The sequence below is a fragment of the Artibeus jamaicensis genome, unplaced genomic scaffold, assembly GCF_021234435.1.
Source record: "Artibeus jamaicensis isolate MK-2021 breed Jamaican fruit bat unplaced genomic scaffold, CSHL_Jam_final contig_3152, whole genome shotgun sequence".
Classification (NCBI taxonomy): Eukaryota; Metazoa; Chordata; class Mammalia; order Chiroptera; family Phyllostomidae; genus Artibeus; species Artibeus jamaicensis.
The window spans coordinates 4,280,018-4,297,457 of record NW_026521729.1 but is presented as its reverse complement, the minus strand read 5'-3'; the positions used below and the strand labels follow the sequence as shown (position 1 = coordinate 4,297,457).

At 35.5% G+C, this 17,440-nt stretch overlaps 1 protein-coding gene and 1 non-coding gene across 9 annotated transcripts in view; both read left to right on the top strand.

Moving 5' to 3' along the window:
* CHD9 (chromodomain helicase DNA binding protein 9) overlaps window positions 1-17,440 on the top strand; it is a 168,609-nt gene that overhangs the window by 57,952 nt on the left and 93,217 nt on the right. For 7 of the 8 annotated variants that reach the window (XM_053663245.1, XM_053663244.1, XM_053663239.1 and 4 more), the window contains one exon: window positions 7,178-8,794. In XM_053663245.1, the coding sequence (XP_053519220.1) occupies window positions 7,340-8,794 (1,455 nt within the window). In that variant the 5' untranslated portion in view covers window positions 7,178-7,339. Of the gene's footprint in view, window positions 1-7,177; window positions 8,795-10,958; window positions 11,142-17,440 lie in introns of those variants that run through there. The other variant, XM_053663247.1, reaches the window with a different exon arrangement.
* LOC119046496 (U5 spliceosomal RNA) lies at window positions 9,098-9,215 on the top strand. The gene has a single exon (XR_005081999.2). It is a non-coding gene; the product is annotated as a U5 spliceosomal RNA (small nuclear RNA).

The window sequence follows — 17,440 nt, the reverse complement described above, 5'->3', positions numbered from 1 at the left end:
GAGAAAAGGATAGATGCAAAGGCAGATACATGGATTCTGCAAAGATGATTGGTGAAATTTCAAGTGGAAAACCTCAGAAGACTGAGGCAAAATTGTCCTTGGGTGAGAATGGGTGAGTTAGGATTTGAAGGTCTTAGGAGAGAAAGCAAAATAACTGAAAAGAGGTAGCCTGGAAACACGGGGAAATTAATTTAAATATTTCTAAACAAAAGCAAGGACAACATTGAAGGTCAAGGTTAACATTAACCTTGGATTAAGGTACTAGGCATATAATAAATGTTACAAACATTCAGAAAATGTTAATTGAATTGGACTGAGGCCTAGGAGGTAAAATTATAATGGTGACGTGAATACTGTGTGGTGGGCTGAGTGAGAGGAAAGGGTTGGAGATTATTAGCAAGAGAACCTGACTGAGAAGCTGAGCAGTGATGGGAGGGTTTAAAGGAATGGCTGACTGCAGACTCTTAAGAAGTCAGAAAATAGGTTAAGTCTGAGAGGGAAAGTTACATTTATTAAGTGCCTAACTATAATTTAGGAACTTCCAATGTATTGGGTTAGTCCAAAAGGTTTTTTTTCCCTGTAAGATGGCTTTAGTAATGTTTAGTTGTCTCTAACTTCATTAGAAACAATTTTGTTAGATTGTATTGTGACCACTGTCATATCAGCATGCATTTAAAAAAAAAACTTAGCAAAATTGGTGAATCTTTGTGTAGCCATTTTAATATTGAAGACAGAATAAACAACATTTTTGGCATATTATGCTTTATTTCAAGAAAAGTGAAAATGCAACTGAAATGCAAAAAAAAAAGATTTGTGCAGTGTATGCAGAAGTCTCTGTGACTGATGGAACCTGTCAAAAGTGGTTTGCACAGTTTTGGGCTGGAGATTTCTCGCAGGACCATTCCCCACAGTCAGTGGACCAGCTGACATTGATAGCGATCAAATTGAGACATTGAGAACAATCAACATTCTGCCATGTGGGAGAGCCTACATACTTAGAATATCCAAATCAATAAAGTTATTGGTGAAAATGAAAAATGTGTCTTTTATTTTATAGAAAAAACTAAATAGACTTTTTGGTCAACGCAGTATTTCTAAACCCTGCAAGAACCCTTCGAGTTAAATGGTGATAATCAAGCTGGTCTCAGTTTTTAGTGCATTTCAAACTATGGAAACTTTCACATTTAGATCAACTTACTGTTTTTCATATTAATTGAAATTTATTTTGCTTTAGAATAGATATTTATGTTTAATTTAGTTATGCATATAATTCATGTTTAGGACGGTTTCAGTTAAACAACTTGACCTGATTCAGTAGCAACTAGGAGACTTGTAATCTACTTTCAATATCAGCCCCAAATTAAGTGTCCTCAAACATTTTTTACCAAGAATAGAGGTAACACTGTGTTTTAAAGGTTTTTCCTTTCTGTGAGATTCAAAGTAACATAAGTGTGAATTCCAACAGTATGGAAGTAATTGAATTTAGTAAATGGCTTATCTGCATAGGGAGATGTTAATAAGAGCATTAGATGGTTGTTATTTAGATGAGTAGTTTTCATTTCTTAAAACCAAGGAATCCTTTGTTTTTTAAAAATCCTATTTGAAAGCTCAATTTGTAAAATAATCAGGTGGAATCTTTAATTGGGGAGGAAATGGAGATGGGGAAGTCTAAAGCCCTCTTCCTTTGCTAGCAATCCAAGAAGCACAATTTGAAAACAGTCTTTACACAGTGCTTGATACAGATTATGTACAGTAGTTGTATAGTCTCAGCACTGTTACAGTCTCCATTCCAGTGGTGAAGAAACTGGGCTTCAAAATGATTAAGTGATTTATGTAAGATTACATAGTTAATAAGTGATAAAGCCATGACTCCAACTTAACCTGTCTATTTTCAGAGCCTGTACTTTTAACTGTTGTGTTTGTAAGGCCCTTTGTAGGGTGAGACTTATCAGTGAAATCAGGATTCTTTGAGGATAATAGAATTAAACTTTAAGTTGCGTCACTGAGCCTTTCTGTGTCTGTGTTTGTGTGTGTGCATGTGTGTGAGAAAATATAGAGTAAAATTTCCTCTTAACATTTTAAAGTATACAGGTCAGTGGGGGCATTCTTAAAGTAACAAAAATGAAATATTGCTGAAAAGAATGCTTTGGAACCTTTTGAAGTAAGTGTTAACGATCGAGAGGTTTTGTTTTGTTTTATATGATGATATTTTTTAATTTTTGAAAGCATTTGAGTATTTAGTATGTGCCAGAAATTACACCAGTAGATGTTAGAGATACAACAATGAATAAGAATCAGTCATTGTACTCATCACATTCAGTAGGGAGAACAGATACGTAGACCAAGAATGATAACACTGTGTCAAGGTGTGGAATATAAAGACGATTGCTTAACAGTGTGAGGGGCGTGTGTGTGTGTGTGTGTGTGTGTGTGTGTGTGTGTGTGTACAGGCTTCCTGGAGATGGTAAAGCTTTAGAGCTTAAGTGTAATCTCAAAGATGGTACTTTATCAAATGAAGGAAGGTTGGTGGTGGGAACTGATGGTGAAGCATAGAGAACTTCCTGTACATATTAATGAAGATGTGAGAAAATTTGATGGATTTAGAAAAGGCCTCCCTGAGAAAGTTACTTTTGAGAAAAGGACTGAATGAAATGAAGGACGAATGTACTCAGCAAGTGCAAAAGCCTTGAGGAGGGAGCACACCTGGCTTTGTGTGTGTGTGTGTGTGTGTGTGTGTGTGTGTGGTGAGCTGTAACGAAATTTGCCATTTTAACCATTAAGTGTACAATTCAATGGCATTTCCATTCACAGTGTTATGCAGTCATCACCACTGTCTGTTTTGAGAGTTTCTAAATTTTGTCATCACCCAAACTACTTATTTATATAACCCTCTACCTTCTTTTCCTAGTCCCTCTAATCTTTTTGTCTGTATGAATTTGCCTATTCTAGATATTTCATATAAGAGGAATTGTACATTATTTTTCACTTTGTGTCTGCTTCTTGTACTCAGCGTAATTTCTTCCAGGTTCACCCAAGTTATAGCACTGTAGCATGTATCATTAGAACTGCATCCCCTTTTTAGGGTTAGATAACCCATTTTGTGCATATACCAGATTCTGTTTACTCATCTGTTGACAGATACTTGGGTTATTTTTAACTTTTGGCTATTGTGAATGAACATTTGTGTATAAATATCTGAGTCCCTGTGTTTAATCTTTTGGGGTGTATAGTGTATATCTAGACATAGAATTGCTGGATTACGTGGTAATTCTATGTCTAATTTTTGAGGAACCATCACTCTTCCACAGTGGCTGCACCATTTTATGTTTCTTCAGCAATGTGTAAGGGTTTCAACTTCTGAATATCCTCTCCAGTGCTTGTTATTTTTCATTTTTATAACACCCCTAGTAGGTAAGAAGTGGACATCTCATTGTAATTTTGGTTCGTATTTCCCTAATGACTGATAACTGAGTATCATGAGTTTATTGACCAGTTTTCTGTATCTTCTTTGGAGAAATGTGTATTAAAGTCTTCTGTCCATTTCAAAATTGGGTTGTTTGTCTTTATACTAATGAATCGTGGGATTCTTTATAAATTCTGGATATGAAATCTACCAGATATGATTTGCATGTATTTTTCTCCCACTTCCCATGTTGTCTTTTCAATCTCTTGATAGTGTCTTTGATGTACAACTTTTTTATTTTTATGCATTTGAATTTATGTTTTTCTCTTGTCCCCATGCTTTTGGTGTTATATGTAAGAAACCATTGCCAAATTCAGTCATAAAGATTTGCCCCTGTGTTTTCTAAGAGTTTTATAAGGGTTAGGTTTGGTCCCTTAGATTGCATGTGTATTTTATGGTGAGTTTTTTCATTTCTACAAAAACACCATTGGTTTTTTTTTTTTTAGTTACTTTTCAAGTACATTTTTTTTTAATCTATTTTTCCCATCCCACCCCACCCCCCAGTCCTCATCTCTGTGTCTTTCATACTTGTTCCTCAAAATAATTATTTTATTTACTTATCTTTAGAAAGGAAGGGAAGGAGAGAGGGGGAGAAATATCAATGTATGGTTGCTTCTCATGTGGCCCCTACTGGGAACTGGCCTGCAACCCAGGCACGTGCCCTGACTTGGAATCGAACCACAATCTTGGTTCGCAGGCCCGTGCTCAATCCACTGAGCTATACCAGCTAGGGCACCATTGGGGTTTTGATTAGAACTGCACTGACTATAGATTCCTTTTGATATTATTGTTGTCTTAACAATATTAAGTCTTCCAATGCATGTACACAGAATGTAATGTATTTCATTTATGTAGATGTACTGTAATTCCTTCCCGCAGTGTTTTGTTGCCATCCGTGTCCATACCTTACTTGTTCTTCATTAAATTTATTCCTAAACATGTTATTATTTTTTTTAAAGATTTTATTTATTTATCTTTAGAGGGTAAGGGAAGGAGAGAGGGAGAGAAATATCAATGTGTCGTTGCATCTCGTGTGTCCCCTGCTGGGAACTGTCCTGCAACCCAGGCATATACCCTGACTGGGAATCGAACTGGAGACCCTTTGGTTCACTGATCTACACCAGCCAGGGCAACATGTTATTCTTTTAATACTATTATAACTGAATTGTTTTCTTAATTTCCTATTTAGAATGTTGATTGCTTTCCTACAGAAGTACAGCTGATTTTTCCACATAGATTTGTATCCTGTAATTTTGGTGAATTTGTTTATTAGCTCTTAACAGCTTATGCTTGTGTATTTATAGTTTTCTAAAAGATCTGTTATCTTTTAATAGAGAGAGTTGTACTTCCTTTCAAATTTGGATGCTTTACCTATTTTTTTTTTCTGGCTAGATCTTCTAGTACTATACTGAATGAATTAGTGAAAATGTCTTGTTCCTGATCTTGAAGGAAGAGCTTTCATTCTTTTACCATTGAGTTTGATGTTAGCTGGAAGTTGTTCATACATGGGCTTTATCATGCTGAGAAAGTTCCTTTCTATTCTTTTACTGAGTGGTTTTATCAGGAAGGGTGTTAGATTTTGTCCTGCTTTTTCTGCATCTAAAGATGTTCTAAAACAGTATTTTATTAATTATGAAATAAAAATTTGAAGTGGTATAATGTAATGGTTTAATTGGCAGCATTTTTTCTTCATGTTATATCAATTATTCGATGTTTGTTATATTTGGCATACTAGATTCGATAACTTCCATTGTATCTCTTTTGGTTTTCCTTTTGATAATCATTGTTATGTGAAAACAGAGACATTGCTTTCCTAAATAATTCTTGGGTATATACATAGATGTTCTCTAGTCTAGAGTCTGAAGAGGAATAAAAGATGTGCTTCAGCCCTGGCTGGTGTGGCTCCGTGGATTGAGCGGGCCCCTGCAAACTAAAGGGTTGCCAGTTGGATTCCCAGTCAGGGCACATGCCTGGGTTTTGGGCCAGGTCCCCAGTAGGGGGCCCTCAAGAGGCAACCACACAGAGATGTTTCTCTCATTCTCTCCTCCCTCCCTTCCCCCTTCTGTAAAGTAAATGCATAAAATCTTACCAAAAAAAAAAAAGATATGTTTCAGAGAAGTGATTTAACCTACCTTATTTTTTTTGGCTACTACTTTGTTTAGCTCAGACTGCATAGCTTCCATCTGCTTGGTTTCAAATATAAACTGGAAAAATTCTTTTTTTTTTGTATATTTCATGTTTTCTAGAATCATATTTGTTAGGGCTCTCTGATACCATTGTCATTGATAATAAATCCATTTCTAGGTAAAATTAATATAGATTTTGATAGTTTTTACTTCTCAGAACTCTTCAAAAGTATTTCTCCATTTAAATAGGGAGCAGACATTTTGTTTAGGAAATTTGTATTTCCTAATATAGACCTCAAAAATAGTTATGAAAAATATTCTTGGGCCTTTGCTATTTTTTGAGTAAACTAATATGTAGAGCAATAACCTTCATTTATTGTTTTCTGTGTAAGACAGTGGGGAGCAATACCTTTGTTAAAAATATTTGGAATGATACTAACCTGGAACAGAATTGGCTAGCCATTTTATATTAGCAAATAACCCATTAGATCCTTCCCACACATAGTATATATGTGTGTATGTATAAATGTACTTATTTTTTCTCTTGAGACTATCATAAGACTAGTTTTTATTGCTTAAACCTCTGTTTGGTTTTGCCTCACTTGATTGTTGTTACACATTTTTTTGCATAGTTTAGTAACTATAGTAAACACATTTATTCAAAATGATTCAATTATGAGGGGGCATTTAGGGGCAGTGTCATGAGTGTAACTACTACAGGAAGGTGTTGGGTTTTGCTACATGGATGTGTAAATTCGCTGGCTGTTCGGAAGGCTGATCTTCTGTGGTAGGTGAGCAAGAGGACCATGGTAGCAATATGTAGGGACATCCCAATCAATATACCACATGTTTGCCAGTTTATTAGATTGCTAACTTTTTAAAAAAGATATTATTTATTTATTTTTACAGACAGGGCAATAGGGAGAGAAACATCAATGTGAGAGAGAGGGGCATCAATTGCTGGCCTCTTGTACATGCCCTGACCGGGAATCAAACTGGCAACCTTTCGCTTTGTGGAATAGTGCCCACCCAGCTGAGCCAGGCTGGGCAGGGCTCGATGGCTGACTTTTGTTTCATTCGGGTCAGCTGATCATGACCCAGTGCAATTGCTCTTCTTGAATCATTTTTACATGCCCTGTGGAATAATAGACTTATCTGCCCAGAGGTCTAGAGCAAAAGATTACAACGCTAATCTGAGAGGATCTCATGTCAGCTTTCTTAAAAAGACATAACTTTCAAGTATGATATGTTTATATTTTAGACATACTAGAGCTGCTGGGTAGTGATGGCCATTTCATGGTATGGAGTGAATCTGACATACCATTCTCAAGTAAAGTTTACATTCTGTTATAGTATATGAGCTTCAAAATAAAGTAGTGTGAACTGTTATATTTAAGTGCATTTAGTCATGTCCCCTGCACCAGCATTTTTTCATTGTAGAAAATATTAATGAGCTATTCACAATAAATTATTCTACCAGACAGTGCTATGCACTTAAATTTTGTTTTTCAAATCATATATAAACTTTATAGAACTTTAAAGAGTACTCATTATTAAACTTCAATTGCTTTTGTTCTTATTTTTCTAGGATTCTGACACTTCATGATGTCATTATCTAGAGCAAAATGAACGTAGACCTGTTTCGGATTAGTTGATGACCTTTGGAAATGATCCTATAATATCTACTACAGAGAAGCTGCATATACTTCATTCGGAGTGAATAGTCCAGATTGTTACTGAGTTTTTCAAGATGACAGATCCAATGATGGACTTTTTTGATGATGCCAATCTTTTTAGTGAGACTTTAGAGGGTTTGTCAGATGATGCCTTTGTACAACCAGGACCTGTTTCACTAGTTGATGAATTGAACTTGGGTGCAGAATTTGAACCTTTGCACATAGACTCATTAAACCATGTTCAAGGTACTCCAACACATCAGAAAATGACTGATTATGAACAGATAAATCAGTTTGATTCAATGAAATTTCATCAAGTTAATCAGTGTTTTGGTAGCCCAGCGGAACATGTGTTATCTCCACACTCTCAGTTTAATTGTTCTCCCATCCACCCCCAAAACCAACCCAATGGTTTATTTCCAGATGTAGCAGATGGCAGTCCAATGTGGGGCCATCACACAACTTCTAGCATTACAAATCAGAATGGGTCTCCTTTTCACCAACAAGGACATTCTCACTCTATGCATCAAAGTAAAAGCTTTGTGGCTCACCATGACTTTGCCTTATTTCAGGCCAATGAACAACACACGCAGTGTACTTCACTGCGCTCACAACAAAACAGAAATAATCTTAACCCAGGGCAAAATCCTCTCAGCCAGTCCAAAAACTTCATGGATGTTAATGTTTCTGGTCCGCACAGAGTCAGTGTCAACCACCCACCACAGATTACTAATGCATCTACTTCACAACAGTCTCTTTTGATGCAACAGTTTTCTCAAACATCAAATCCTTCAGCACACTTTCTCAAGTGTAGCAATCGGCAAGAAGGAAATTTTAATGGACCTTCTCCAAATATGACTTCCTGTTCCGTCAGTAATTCACAACAGTTTTCTTCACATTATTCCTTTTCTAGTAATCATATATCACCGAATAGTCTTCAGTCCTCTGCAGTTCTTGCACCCAATCACACAAATCAGACTTTATCTGATTTTACTGGAAGTAACTCCTTTTCACCTCATAGGGGACTCAAGCAAGAATCTACTCATCATATGCTAAATCCCAATGCTTCACTGAATTCAAGTAATTTCCAAATGTTGCATTCATCACATCCTCAGGGTAATTACAGCAATTCAAAAGTATCTCCTGTGCACATGAATTTCCCGGATCCTGTTGACTCAGGAACTCAAATGGGCCATTTCAATGATCATGTAGAGACTAATGGCTTCTCATCTTTAGAAGAGAATTTACTTCATCAAGTGGAGTCCCAAACTGAGCCATTCACTGGACTTGACCCAGAAGATCTCCTTCAAGAGGGTCTCCTTCCCCAGTTTGATGAGTCAACATTTGGGCAAGATAATTCAAGTCATGTTTTAGATCATGACCTTGATCGGCACTTTACTTCACATCTTATAACAAGGCCTTCTGATATGGCTCAAACTCAGTTTCATACTCAGGCTCGAAGTTGGCATTCATCACTTTCTAATCATCAGCATTTACATGACAGAAATCGCCTATGTTTACAGCGTCAGGTATGTAGCTCTTATTTTGGTAATTTGGGGTAGGGTGGGCTTCTACTCAATCGATTTTATATGAGACAGAATCAAAATTGGTCAAACTCAATACTAAATGAATATGCATGTTTTGACATAGATTTCTACTGCTTAAACAGTCTTATTTGAAAGTGATTCATTGATGTACTCAAAGCAATGGACTCTTTATATTTAGAAAATTATAAGTTTTTAAGACCTTTTGAAACTTTAATTTATGATTGCCTTTAAAAGAAAGATTATAAAACAAATGAAAACTTAACCATAATTGAAATGAAAACAATCTACTCTGATTTCGCTTCAGATTACATAAATCTTTTGTCTTTTACTAAAGATTTCCATGGAAAGAAACAAAAAAAGAAAAGAAAACAATATATTGAGAACATTTTATTGCATACATGATGGACATTTTATTGCATACATGATAGGTTTAATATTCCTATGAAGAGCTCATATACAAACTTATAAGACCTCAGTTGATAACTAGATAAAGCATATAAGCTGAAATTCACAAAATAAATTGAATTAGTATACAATATACAGAATAATATGCACCTTCAATAATTTCAGCATGGTTTTATTTTCACCTAATAGAAGAAATATTTTAAATGTAAATGCTGAATGCTGGCAAATTTATGGTGAAATTGGAACTTAGCAGTTTGGCAGTGTGTTTGAGTACAAAATACTTTATTACAGTAACCCAAATACAGCAAAAGTAATATACACAAAAATATTTATCTTAAAGGGACAGCTGATAACAGCATAATTTATTATATTCATATTAGATTTTAATTAGGCTTAAAAAAAGTTGAAGACTAACACTGAGAATATGTTAGTCATAGGGAAAAAGCATAATTCAAAATTAAAATCACAGTGAAGTGATTAAGAGTGAAGGCTCTGGTACCACACTACTTGGGTTAGAATCTTGGCTCCTTGTTACTTAGTAACTGTGTCACTTTTAGCCATTTATATAATTTCTATGTCACTTGCTTCATCTTTAAATGTGGAATAATAATAGGATCTAATAGGGCTTTGATAAGTTATAACATGTAACATTGCTTAGGACTGTGCCTAGTATATAGTAAACATTTAATAAATGTTTTCATAATGCTATTTTTTCCACGTGCATGAAAGTATGCACGTGAAAAAATATCAGAAGGAAATAGATTGTTTTAGCATAGCAAAATTACACTTTCCTTCGTTTTCTATTGTTTTCGTCATGAGAATATTATATATATACCATAAAATTGTATTTAGTATACTATTTTATCATTTTCCTGAGATCTTTTTAAATTAAGGATTCATAGTACTTCAATACCTTGGTTACCTGTGAGATTTGGTGAACAATGAAATATGCCACAGTTCTTGAAATTAAATATTTAGGGACCATTTTCTCATTTCAAAGCCTTGAAGTATTTGAAAAAGATAAAATCTTTATCCTTTCCTTTGGGTCAAGTTTAGTTCTATTTCAAATAGTATTTTCATTACATTTGAAAAAATGTTTAGATAGATTTTAAGATACTTAAAAGGTACTTGTAAACCCTTTCTCTCCCCTTCTTTTGTGGCCTGAGTAGAATATTATGATTTTGCTCCCTCTGCTGGAAGAGGGTCGAGCATCTTAGTTGGACACTGGGAAAAACTCTGCTGATTTGAGTATAGTGTCATCTATTCACACTATTTATGTACATTTCTGACTAATTTGACCAATTTGTATAGCATATAATTGAAGTTAAGAAACCTGAAATTTATTAACTTTTTAATTTTTATTTTTATTGAATTTATTGGGTGATAACTGATTGACAAAATTATACAGGTTTCAGATACCCAGTTCTACACCACATCATCTATACCCTGTATGGTGTGATCATCCCCCCAATACTAAGTTCTCTCTCAACTTTATTTTTCTAAGCCTTTGTCATAATTTAAATTGTTTTTCATTCATGTTTTTTAAAACATATTCTGGTTTTAAAAAGAATACTCCCTTTAATAGATTTGGAATGAATGGAGAATAGTTATAAATAACTAAAGTAGTTCCTAGTACTAGCACAGATAGTAGTAACTGAGAGAAATTCTCTTCAGACCCATCATAAGCAACCTTTCACAAGTCATCTTATTCTGCACTTACAAATTCACGAGGCTTTAATTAAATCTCACCTTTTTGTTTCAGAGTTTATTACATGTTCAAAATTCTGATAAAGGGCAGCCAGTTTGGAATACTTTTCTGACTTACTGAAAGTCTGTTCTCAGATTTTCTGTTATTTGTATTAAGAGTGGTATTTGGGAGTTGCTGATTGCAGCATTGAAGAGGAGAAATGGCTTGGTAGAGAAGGTAGGGGATTATTACGATTGTGATGATTGTGGATTGCGTATAGGCTTTACATGCACTGAATTATTGGCTATGTATCCTAAATATGTGTAATTCAAATGATTTAATGTGTATAATGTATGACACATTTTGGCAGAGCATATAAGTTTTTTGCTGATGTCAGTTTTGCCATGTTTTGGATGATAATGATTACTACGAAGCCCAAATGTTATGTCAATGAGTTATTGTATAATTATGGTGTTTCCCCATGTTCTGTGGGGGAAAAAAAAAACCTTTTTTAGGCTGAAAAACTATCTTAATTGTAGCAATTTCATTTCAGACTAAATTAACATTATTAAATATGTATAGAAGTTAAGAGATTAAAAATAATAAAATGGCAGCATTTTTGATTTATCAACATTTAAAAAATGGCGTATTTGGTATAGCCAAAACAATATACAGGGTGGGACAAAAGTAGGTTTACAGTTGTTTTAATAGAAAATAATACAGTAATTAATAAAAATAATATAAAAATAAACTGTTTGGTGTGCTCACAACTGTAAACCTACTTTAGCTGCACCCTGTATTCTTTAGTCTATTGTCTGAAAATTCACGGAAGGTACTTTATTTAGACTTTGGGAAAATTTCAGTTAGAATTTTGGATATGTAAAGAATATTTCTAAAGTTTGTTATTTCTAATACCCAATGGAGGTGGGGCAGTTGTGGATATGATAATTTCAGATATCTTAGAGTACCCTGAAATCTGTTGTCAATCATAACAACAGTGAATATTGCTGAGACCATTTCTTATATAATTGACTCCAGAATTTTAGCCCTTAAAAAAGAAAAAAAAAGGTGATCTGATACAAGTGTTTCTAAATGTAAGTAGTTAAAAAACATAACAGAGAAAATATTAGATTATTTTTATCTCTAATTTTTAAAGGAAAGGAATTTTGAGAGACTAATACTGTAAACTTTTCATTGGCCTCTTATTAAAATACTTTCCACTATTTCATATTGCAGAATTTTTCTTCTTTTTTTTTTTTCCACTTTTCCAACAAGTATTTATTATTCAGCCATGATTCAGGATCCTGGGGCGGGATGTACCCAGGTTCCCCTTCACCTCCCTGGGAGAAGGATGGAAGACAGAGCATAGGTGGGGTGCAGCCAGTTCAGATCTTCCCAGGAAACATACCCAGTTCTGCCCAGCGGTCATCCCAGGCTGACACCCAGGATATAGGGCAAAGGGACTTGTACACATACCGGTACCATTTGCACATGGAAACATCACACCCTTCAGCAGTCACTGCCTTTCACAGGGTGAAAGTCCTGGTTGTTCTGCCAGCAGTTTCTGGTCTGGTTCTGATTGGAGAAGTGGCTGAAAAAGGGGCAGTATGATAGCTCTTGATTTTGGTCTTGATGTTTTCTGCCATGTTGCTGATTCCTACAGACACCCTGGAAGCTGCTCGCAGCTCAATGTGACCCTCACCCCCAAATTTTTCATTTTTATTTTGTTTGTGAAGTGGAAATATCATGGAACACTGTAATCTCAATGTTTGTCAGTTAAATTTAATGTGCAAATTCTATAGCCATGAAAAATATTATGTGGGATAGTTGAAATGGCAAAACAGGAAATAGATTTGAAGAATTCAAGACAAAACACCCAGGAAATAGAATTTTAGGGTAGACATAATTATTTTTAAGAAATCTCAGAATTCTTAGTTGTCTAAGCCAAAACACAAAATAGAAATTCTGTACAGGAATTAACCTTTTAGTTGCCTTTTCTTTTTCAGTTAAAGAGGACTAGTTTTTGGTCTTGACATTTCTTTCAAATCTTCTAGATTAAAATGTTCTATCTGAACTGGGCAGTCTATGGAACATGACTGGTTCTAATGATCTTTATGAAATTGTGTACTGCTATATTGTAGAAGAGTTGAGCTCTGCACTGCCCACCAGCAATCAGAGTAATAGAAACTCTGGTTGTTAACAGTAGCTTTAAGGCTATTGACCTATAACACACATACTTAAAAGTGAGAAGTGGACAGGAAGTGAGTTCCAGGAGTGGGGAAGGGGCATCAATTGATGAGAAATTTGTGGGTTAGTATAGTATGTGAAGAGCATGGCATTCAATCTGAACTTCAAAGTAGGTCTAATAAAATTATGTTGTCTTTGATTGATGAATTATACTCTCAGACCCCTTAGGAACCCTCAGTCAATTCACTTATCATTATAATTTCTGAAATTGAAAATAATGTGGTAGGGGCAACTGAGCCATCAAACTTTATTCCCATAATGGTAACATGAATATAAAGTTGCTTTGGAATACTTGTATGGGTGATTGGGTTTCTTTGGGAAATTAAACTTAAATGATTTTAATACAATAAGGTATGGGTAATATATGGAAAAATATAGTAAGCTCATAGGAGGCCTGGACTGCAGTTTGCATTTTAATAAAATCTGGTAATTTGTTGTAGTCAACTATGCAAATAATACCTTGCATATTATGCAAGTAGCATCTACAAATCATGCAAGAACACTCTTTTAAGTGAGGTCTTTCCTACATGAATACATATATATTTGTATACCTGAAAACAGTACAAATTTTACTTTGACCATTTAATGAAATCTCAGAGTTTTAGATTTTACTCTATCATATAAAAAGCAGAAACAGTGTTAGAGAGGTCGTGGCCTACTTGCTGTCACATAACTAGTTAGCAGATTCCTTTTGTAGTTTACACTCTGCAGTAGTGTGTACGGGTGATCAGAAGTGAGAGTAATACCACACTGTGGTCAGGCACATTTCATGTGCTCTGTTGTAAAATGCAGTTATAACCGGTTGCCTTCAAATTGAGAAATACTTTTTCAAAAGTTTTTGGCTTTTTTTTTTTTTTTTGCATGTGTAGCTTTCAATGTCTTAAGGTTTTAACTATATCTTTAGGGTTCAAAAATAAACAATTATGTCTGTCAAATTTAAGTCTAGACTGTGTATATGTGAATGATTGAATTTTATATAACATCTGTGTTTTGGAAATTTTGCATTTTACTACTTTTACTTGTTCAGTATACTAAATGCCAATCAGGTGTAAGAGATTATGCTAAGCACTGAGGTTGCAAAATGAGTAAAATGAGATCCTTAGCCTTTGAAGAACTCAGATTGAAAATTGTCCTACTTCCCCATTGGTCTATATTAGAATTTCAGTGCTGTTCTCTTTGCATTTCCGATACAATTTCAATTGACAGTGGTTTCCAGCACTTTCACTTAGCCTCCAGTTTAGTAATTTTGAATGAGTGATTTACAAACAAAAAGTTAATCTGCATGACCCATCTATTTAAAAAAGGTGTTCTTAGTTTCTGGATTAGTTCTTTGTTTCATAATGTTTTCATAGTCTGTAACTATTTGATTCTTCATATGCATATTATATTTGTACATATAATATACAACTAAGGTTCAATGGCTTTGTAAATGGCAGAGCCAAGAAAGGGGGCCTTTTCTTCTGAGCTTCTAATCTACTTAAATTTATTACAAACTAAATCTGTTGTCCGGGTCATTTCTGAGACGGATTTTATTGATTCCCCCCCCCCTTCAATGTAGGTCAATATTTTTCTGATTTTATTGCATGCTAGAAAATTTTTGAATGGATGGCAGACATTGTGAATTTTACCTTGTCGAATGATGAAAAGTTTTATATTCTTATAAATATTCTTGAGTTTTGTTTTGTAACACAGTTCAGTTACTTGGAAATTGGTATATCTTTACAAGATCTGTTTTTAAGCTTTGTTAGCCTGGACCAGAGCAGTCTATAGTCTAGGGCTAATTTTCCCGCAGTACTGCCATAATAGCCCTGTGAGTTCTCTGTCCAATGTCTTGTGAAATACAAGAAGATGGAAAGGGACGAACTATTCCTGGCCCTAGTGAGATCTTGGCAGCTTTCCAATGTTTTTTTCTGGGCCTTGGGTAATTTCTTTACAAGGTGCTAGTGTTGATCAGTTAGTTATCTAAAGCCTCCAGAGGGGACCTCCAAAGATCTCTGAAGGTCTTTCCTGTGAAGCTCCCTCCTCTCTAGACCTTTCTCTGCAAAGTAGCTTCCTCAGCTTCCTTGGATTTCCAGCTCTGTCTCTTCCACTCCAGGGTGCTGTGAGATTTCCACTTGGATTTCTGTTCTCCCTGTTACACTGCAGCTTAGAACACTCCCCATGTCAGCCTTGGTCATTTGTTTTCTCTCTTTCAGGAGCACTGTCACAGGTTGCCCGAAGTCCAATGTTTGAAAACTATTGTTTTGTGTTTTGCCTGGTTTTTTAGTTGTTTCAAGAATGAGGGTAAATCTAGTTCTTATTAATCTATCTTGGCCTTATTTGGAAGAGTCGTAACACCATGTTGATGACTGCATAGTAATTTTTATTGCATAATACCATAATTTATTTAACCAGTTTATTATTTTGGGGTACTGTGGTGAACATTGTTTGAGGATAAATTGTGTGTACCCATAATTAGACAGATTCTTAGAAAATCAAGGTAAATGCACACACTTTCCTTTGAAGGTTCGTACAGTTATGAATAACAATAAAAGTACAAATAGCTCATAAATATTCAGCAGTTATACTCTTGTCTGTGGCTTTACATACATTTCCTTGTTTAATCTTCAGAGCAACTTTGAGGTAGATCTTACTATCTATTCTTTTTACAGATCAGGACTTGAAAGATAAGATGCTTAAATAGCTTGCTCAGGGTTATACAACTAGTAAGTGTCAGAGCCAGGATTCAGGTGTAAGCAGTAGGACTCTGGAGCCCTCACCACCCTCTGTTGCTTTAGAGCAGCTATTTTCAAACCGGTGTGCTGCAAGAATGTTTACAACATGCAGTGCCTGACTATTTAGTCAGGGGCACTGACCTCTCTTCCCTGAGAGTTTCAAATTAAAAATATGACAGCCAACACAACAATGGCTGTCTGGAGTGAATGAGTCAAAATTAAACCTATTTTTTAGTCACAGTGGGAAAAAATATATTTTTTGGTGTGCCTCAGAATTTTTGTAATTAGTTTGTGTGCCACGAGATGAAAAAGGTTGAAAATCGCTGCCTTAGAGTATGGGAATATTGAAAATGGAAGTGACCAATAGCCGTGTATCAGCTACTTATTGCTGTTGTAACAATTTATCACAAATTCTGTGTCTTCAAAGAACACAATTTTATTATCTGAGAGTCCTGGCAGCCAGAGATCTAAATGGATTTCATTGGGCCAACATCAGGGTGTTGGCAGGGCTGTATTCCTTTCTAGAAGGTCCAGGAGAGGATTCCTTTTTCTCGCTTCTGCCAGTTTATGGAGGCTGCCCACATCATGTGCCTTGTGGCCCCTTCCAGCTTCACCTCCAGCAGTAGCTGATCCCTGTCTCTCACCGCGTGGTTCTGCTCTGCCTCTCTCTTCCGACTTCACCTCCAGTGATGGATGGTCCATATGGAGTCCTCTCATTGCATGACCCCGCTCTGCCTGTTTCCTCCCACTCACAAGGACCCTTGAGATTGCATTGTACCCAAGGACAATCTAGGATGATCTCCCCCTTTTTTAAGGCCAGCTGATTAACAACCCGAATTCTATCTGCAATCTGAATTCCCTTTGCCCTGTAATTTAACACTCACGGATTTGGGGGATTAGGAGGTGGTATGTCTGGGGCTTTTTGTAATAAGCCATGAGGCCAATTAGAAGACATTTAACTAAAGAATTCATTAACAAAGACCTATTTTATGATTTTTTTGACCTCACATTATTAAAAACATGTTTGAGTATCTTGTCTTTTAGCTGAAAATAATTTCTGCTCAGTCTCTTCTCTCTGCTTTTCATGCTAAGAATTATTTAGTGGTCTAGTATAAAATGATTCAAGTTCAGCTATTTGAAACTTATGATTTCAGATTGTTCAATAATGTATGAGTATACTTAAAGTATTTATTTATTTTATTTTTTTAAGTATTTTATTTATCTTTAGAGGGGAAGGGAAGGAGAGAGGGAGAGAAACATCAATGTATGGTTGCCTTTCGTGGGTCCCCTGCTGGGAACTGGCCTGCAGGGAACTGGTCTGCAACCCAGGCATGTGCCCTGACTGGGAATCGAACCGCGATTGTCTGGTTCGCAGGCCCGTACTCAATCCACTGAGCTACACCAGCCAGGGCTCTACTTAAAGTATTTAAATAAACTCAACAATTTTTGAAAACAACAACAAAATTTTTATTTATTCTACAGTTATTTAGTAAGCCCCAGCCATATTCTAGGCATTGTGCTGGCTACTTTTTATATGTTATCACATTTTATCCTCACAATAATCTTATGATGTTG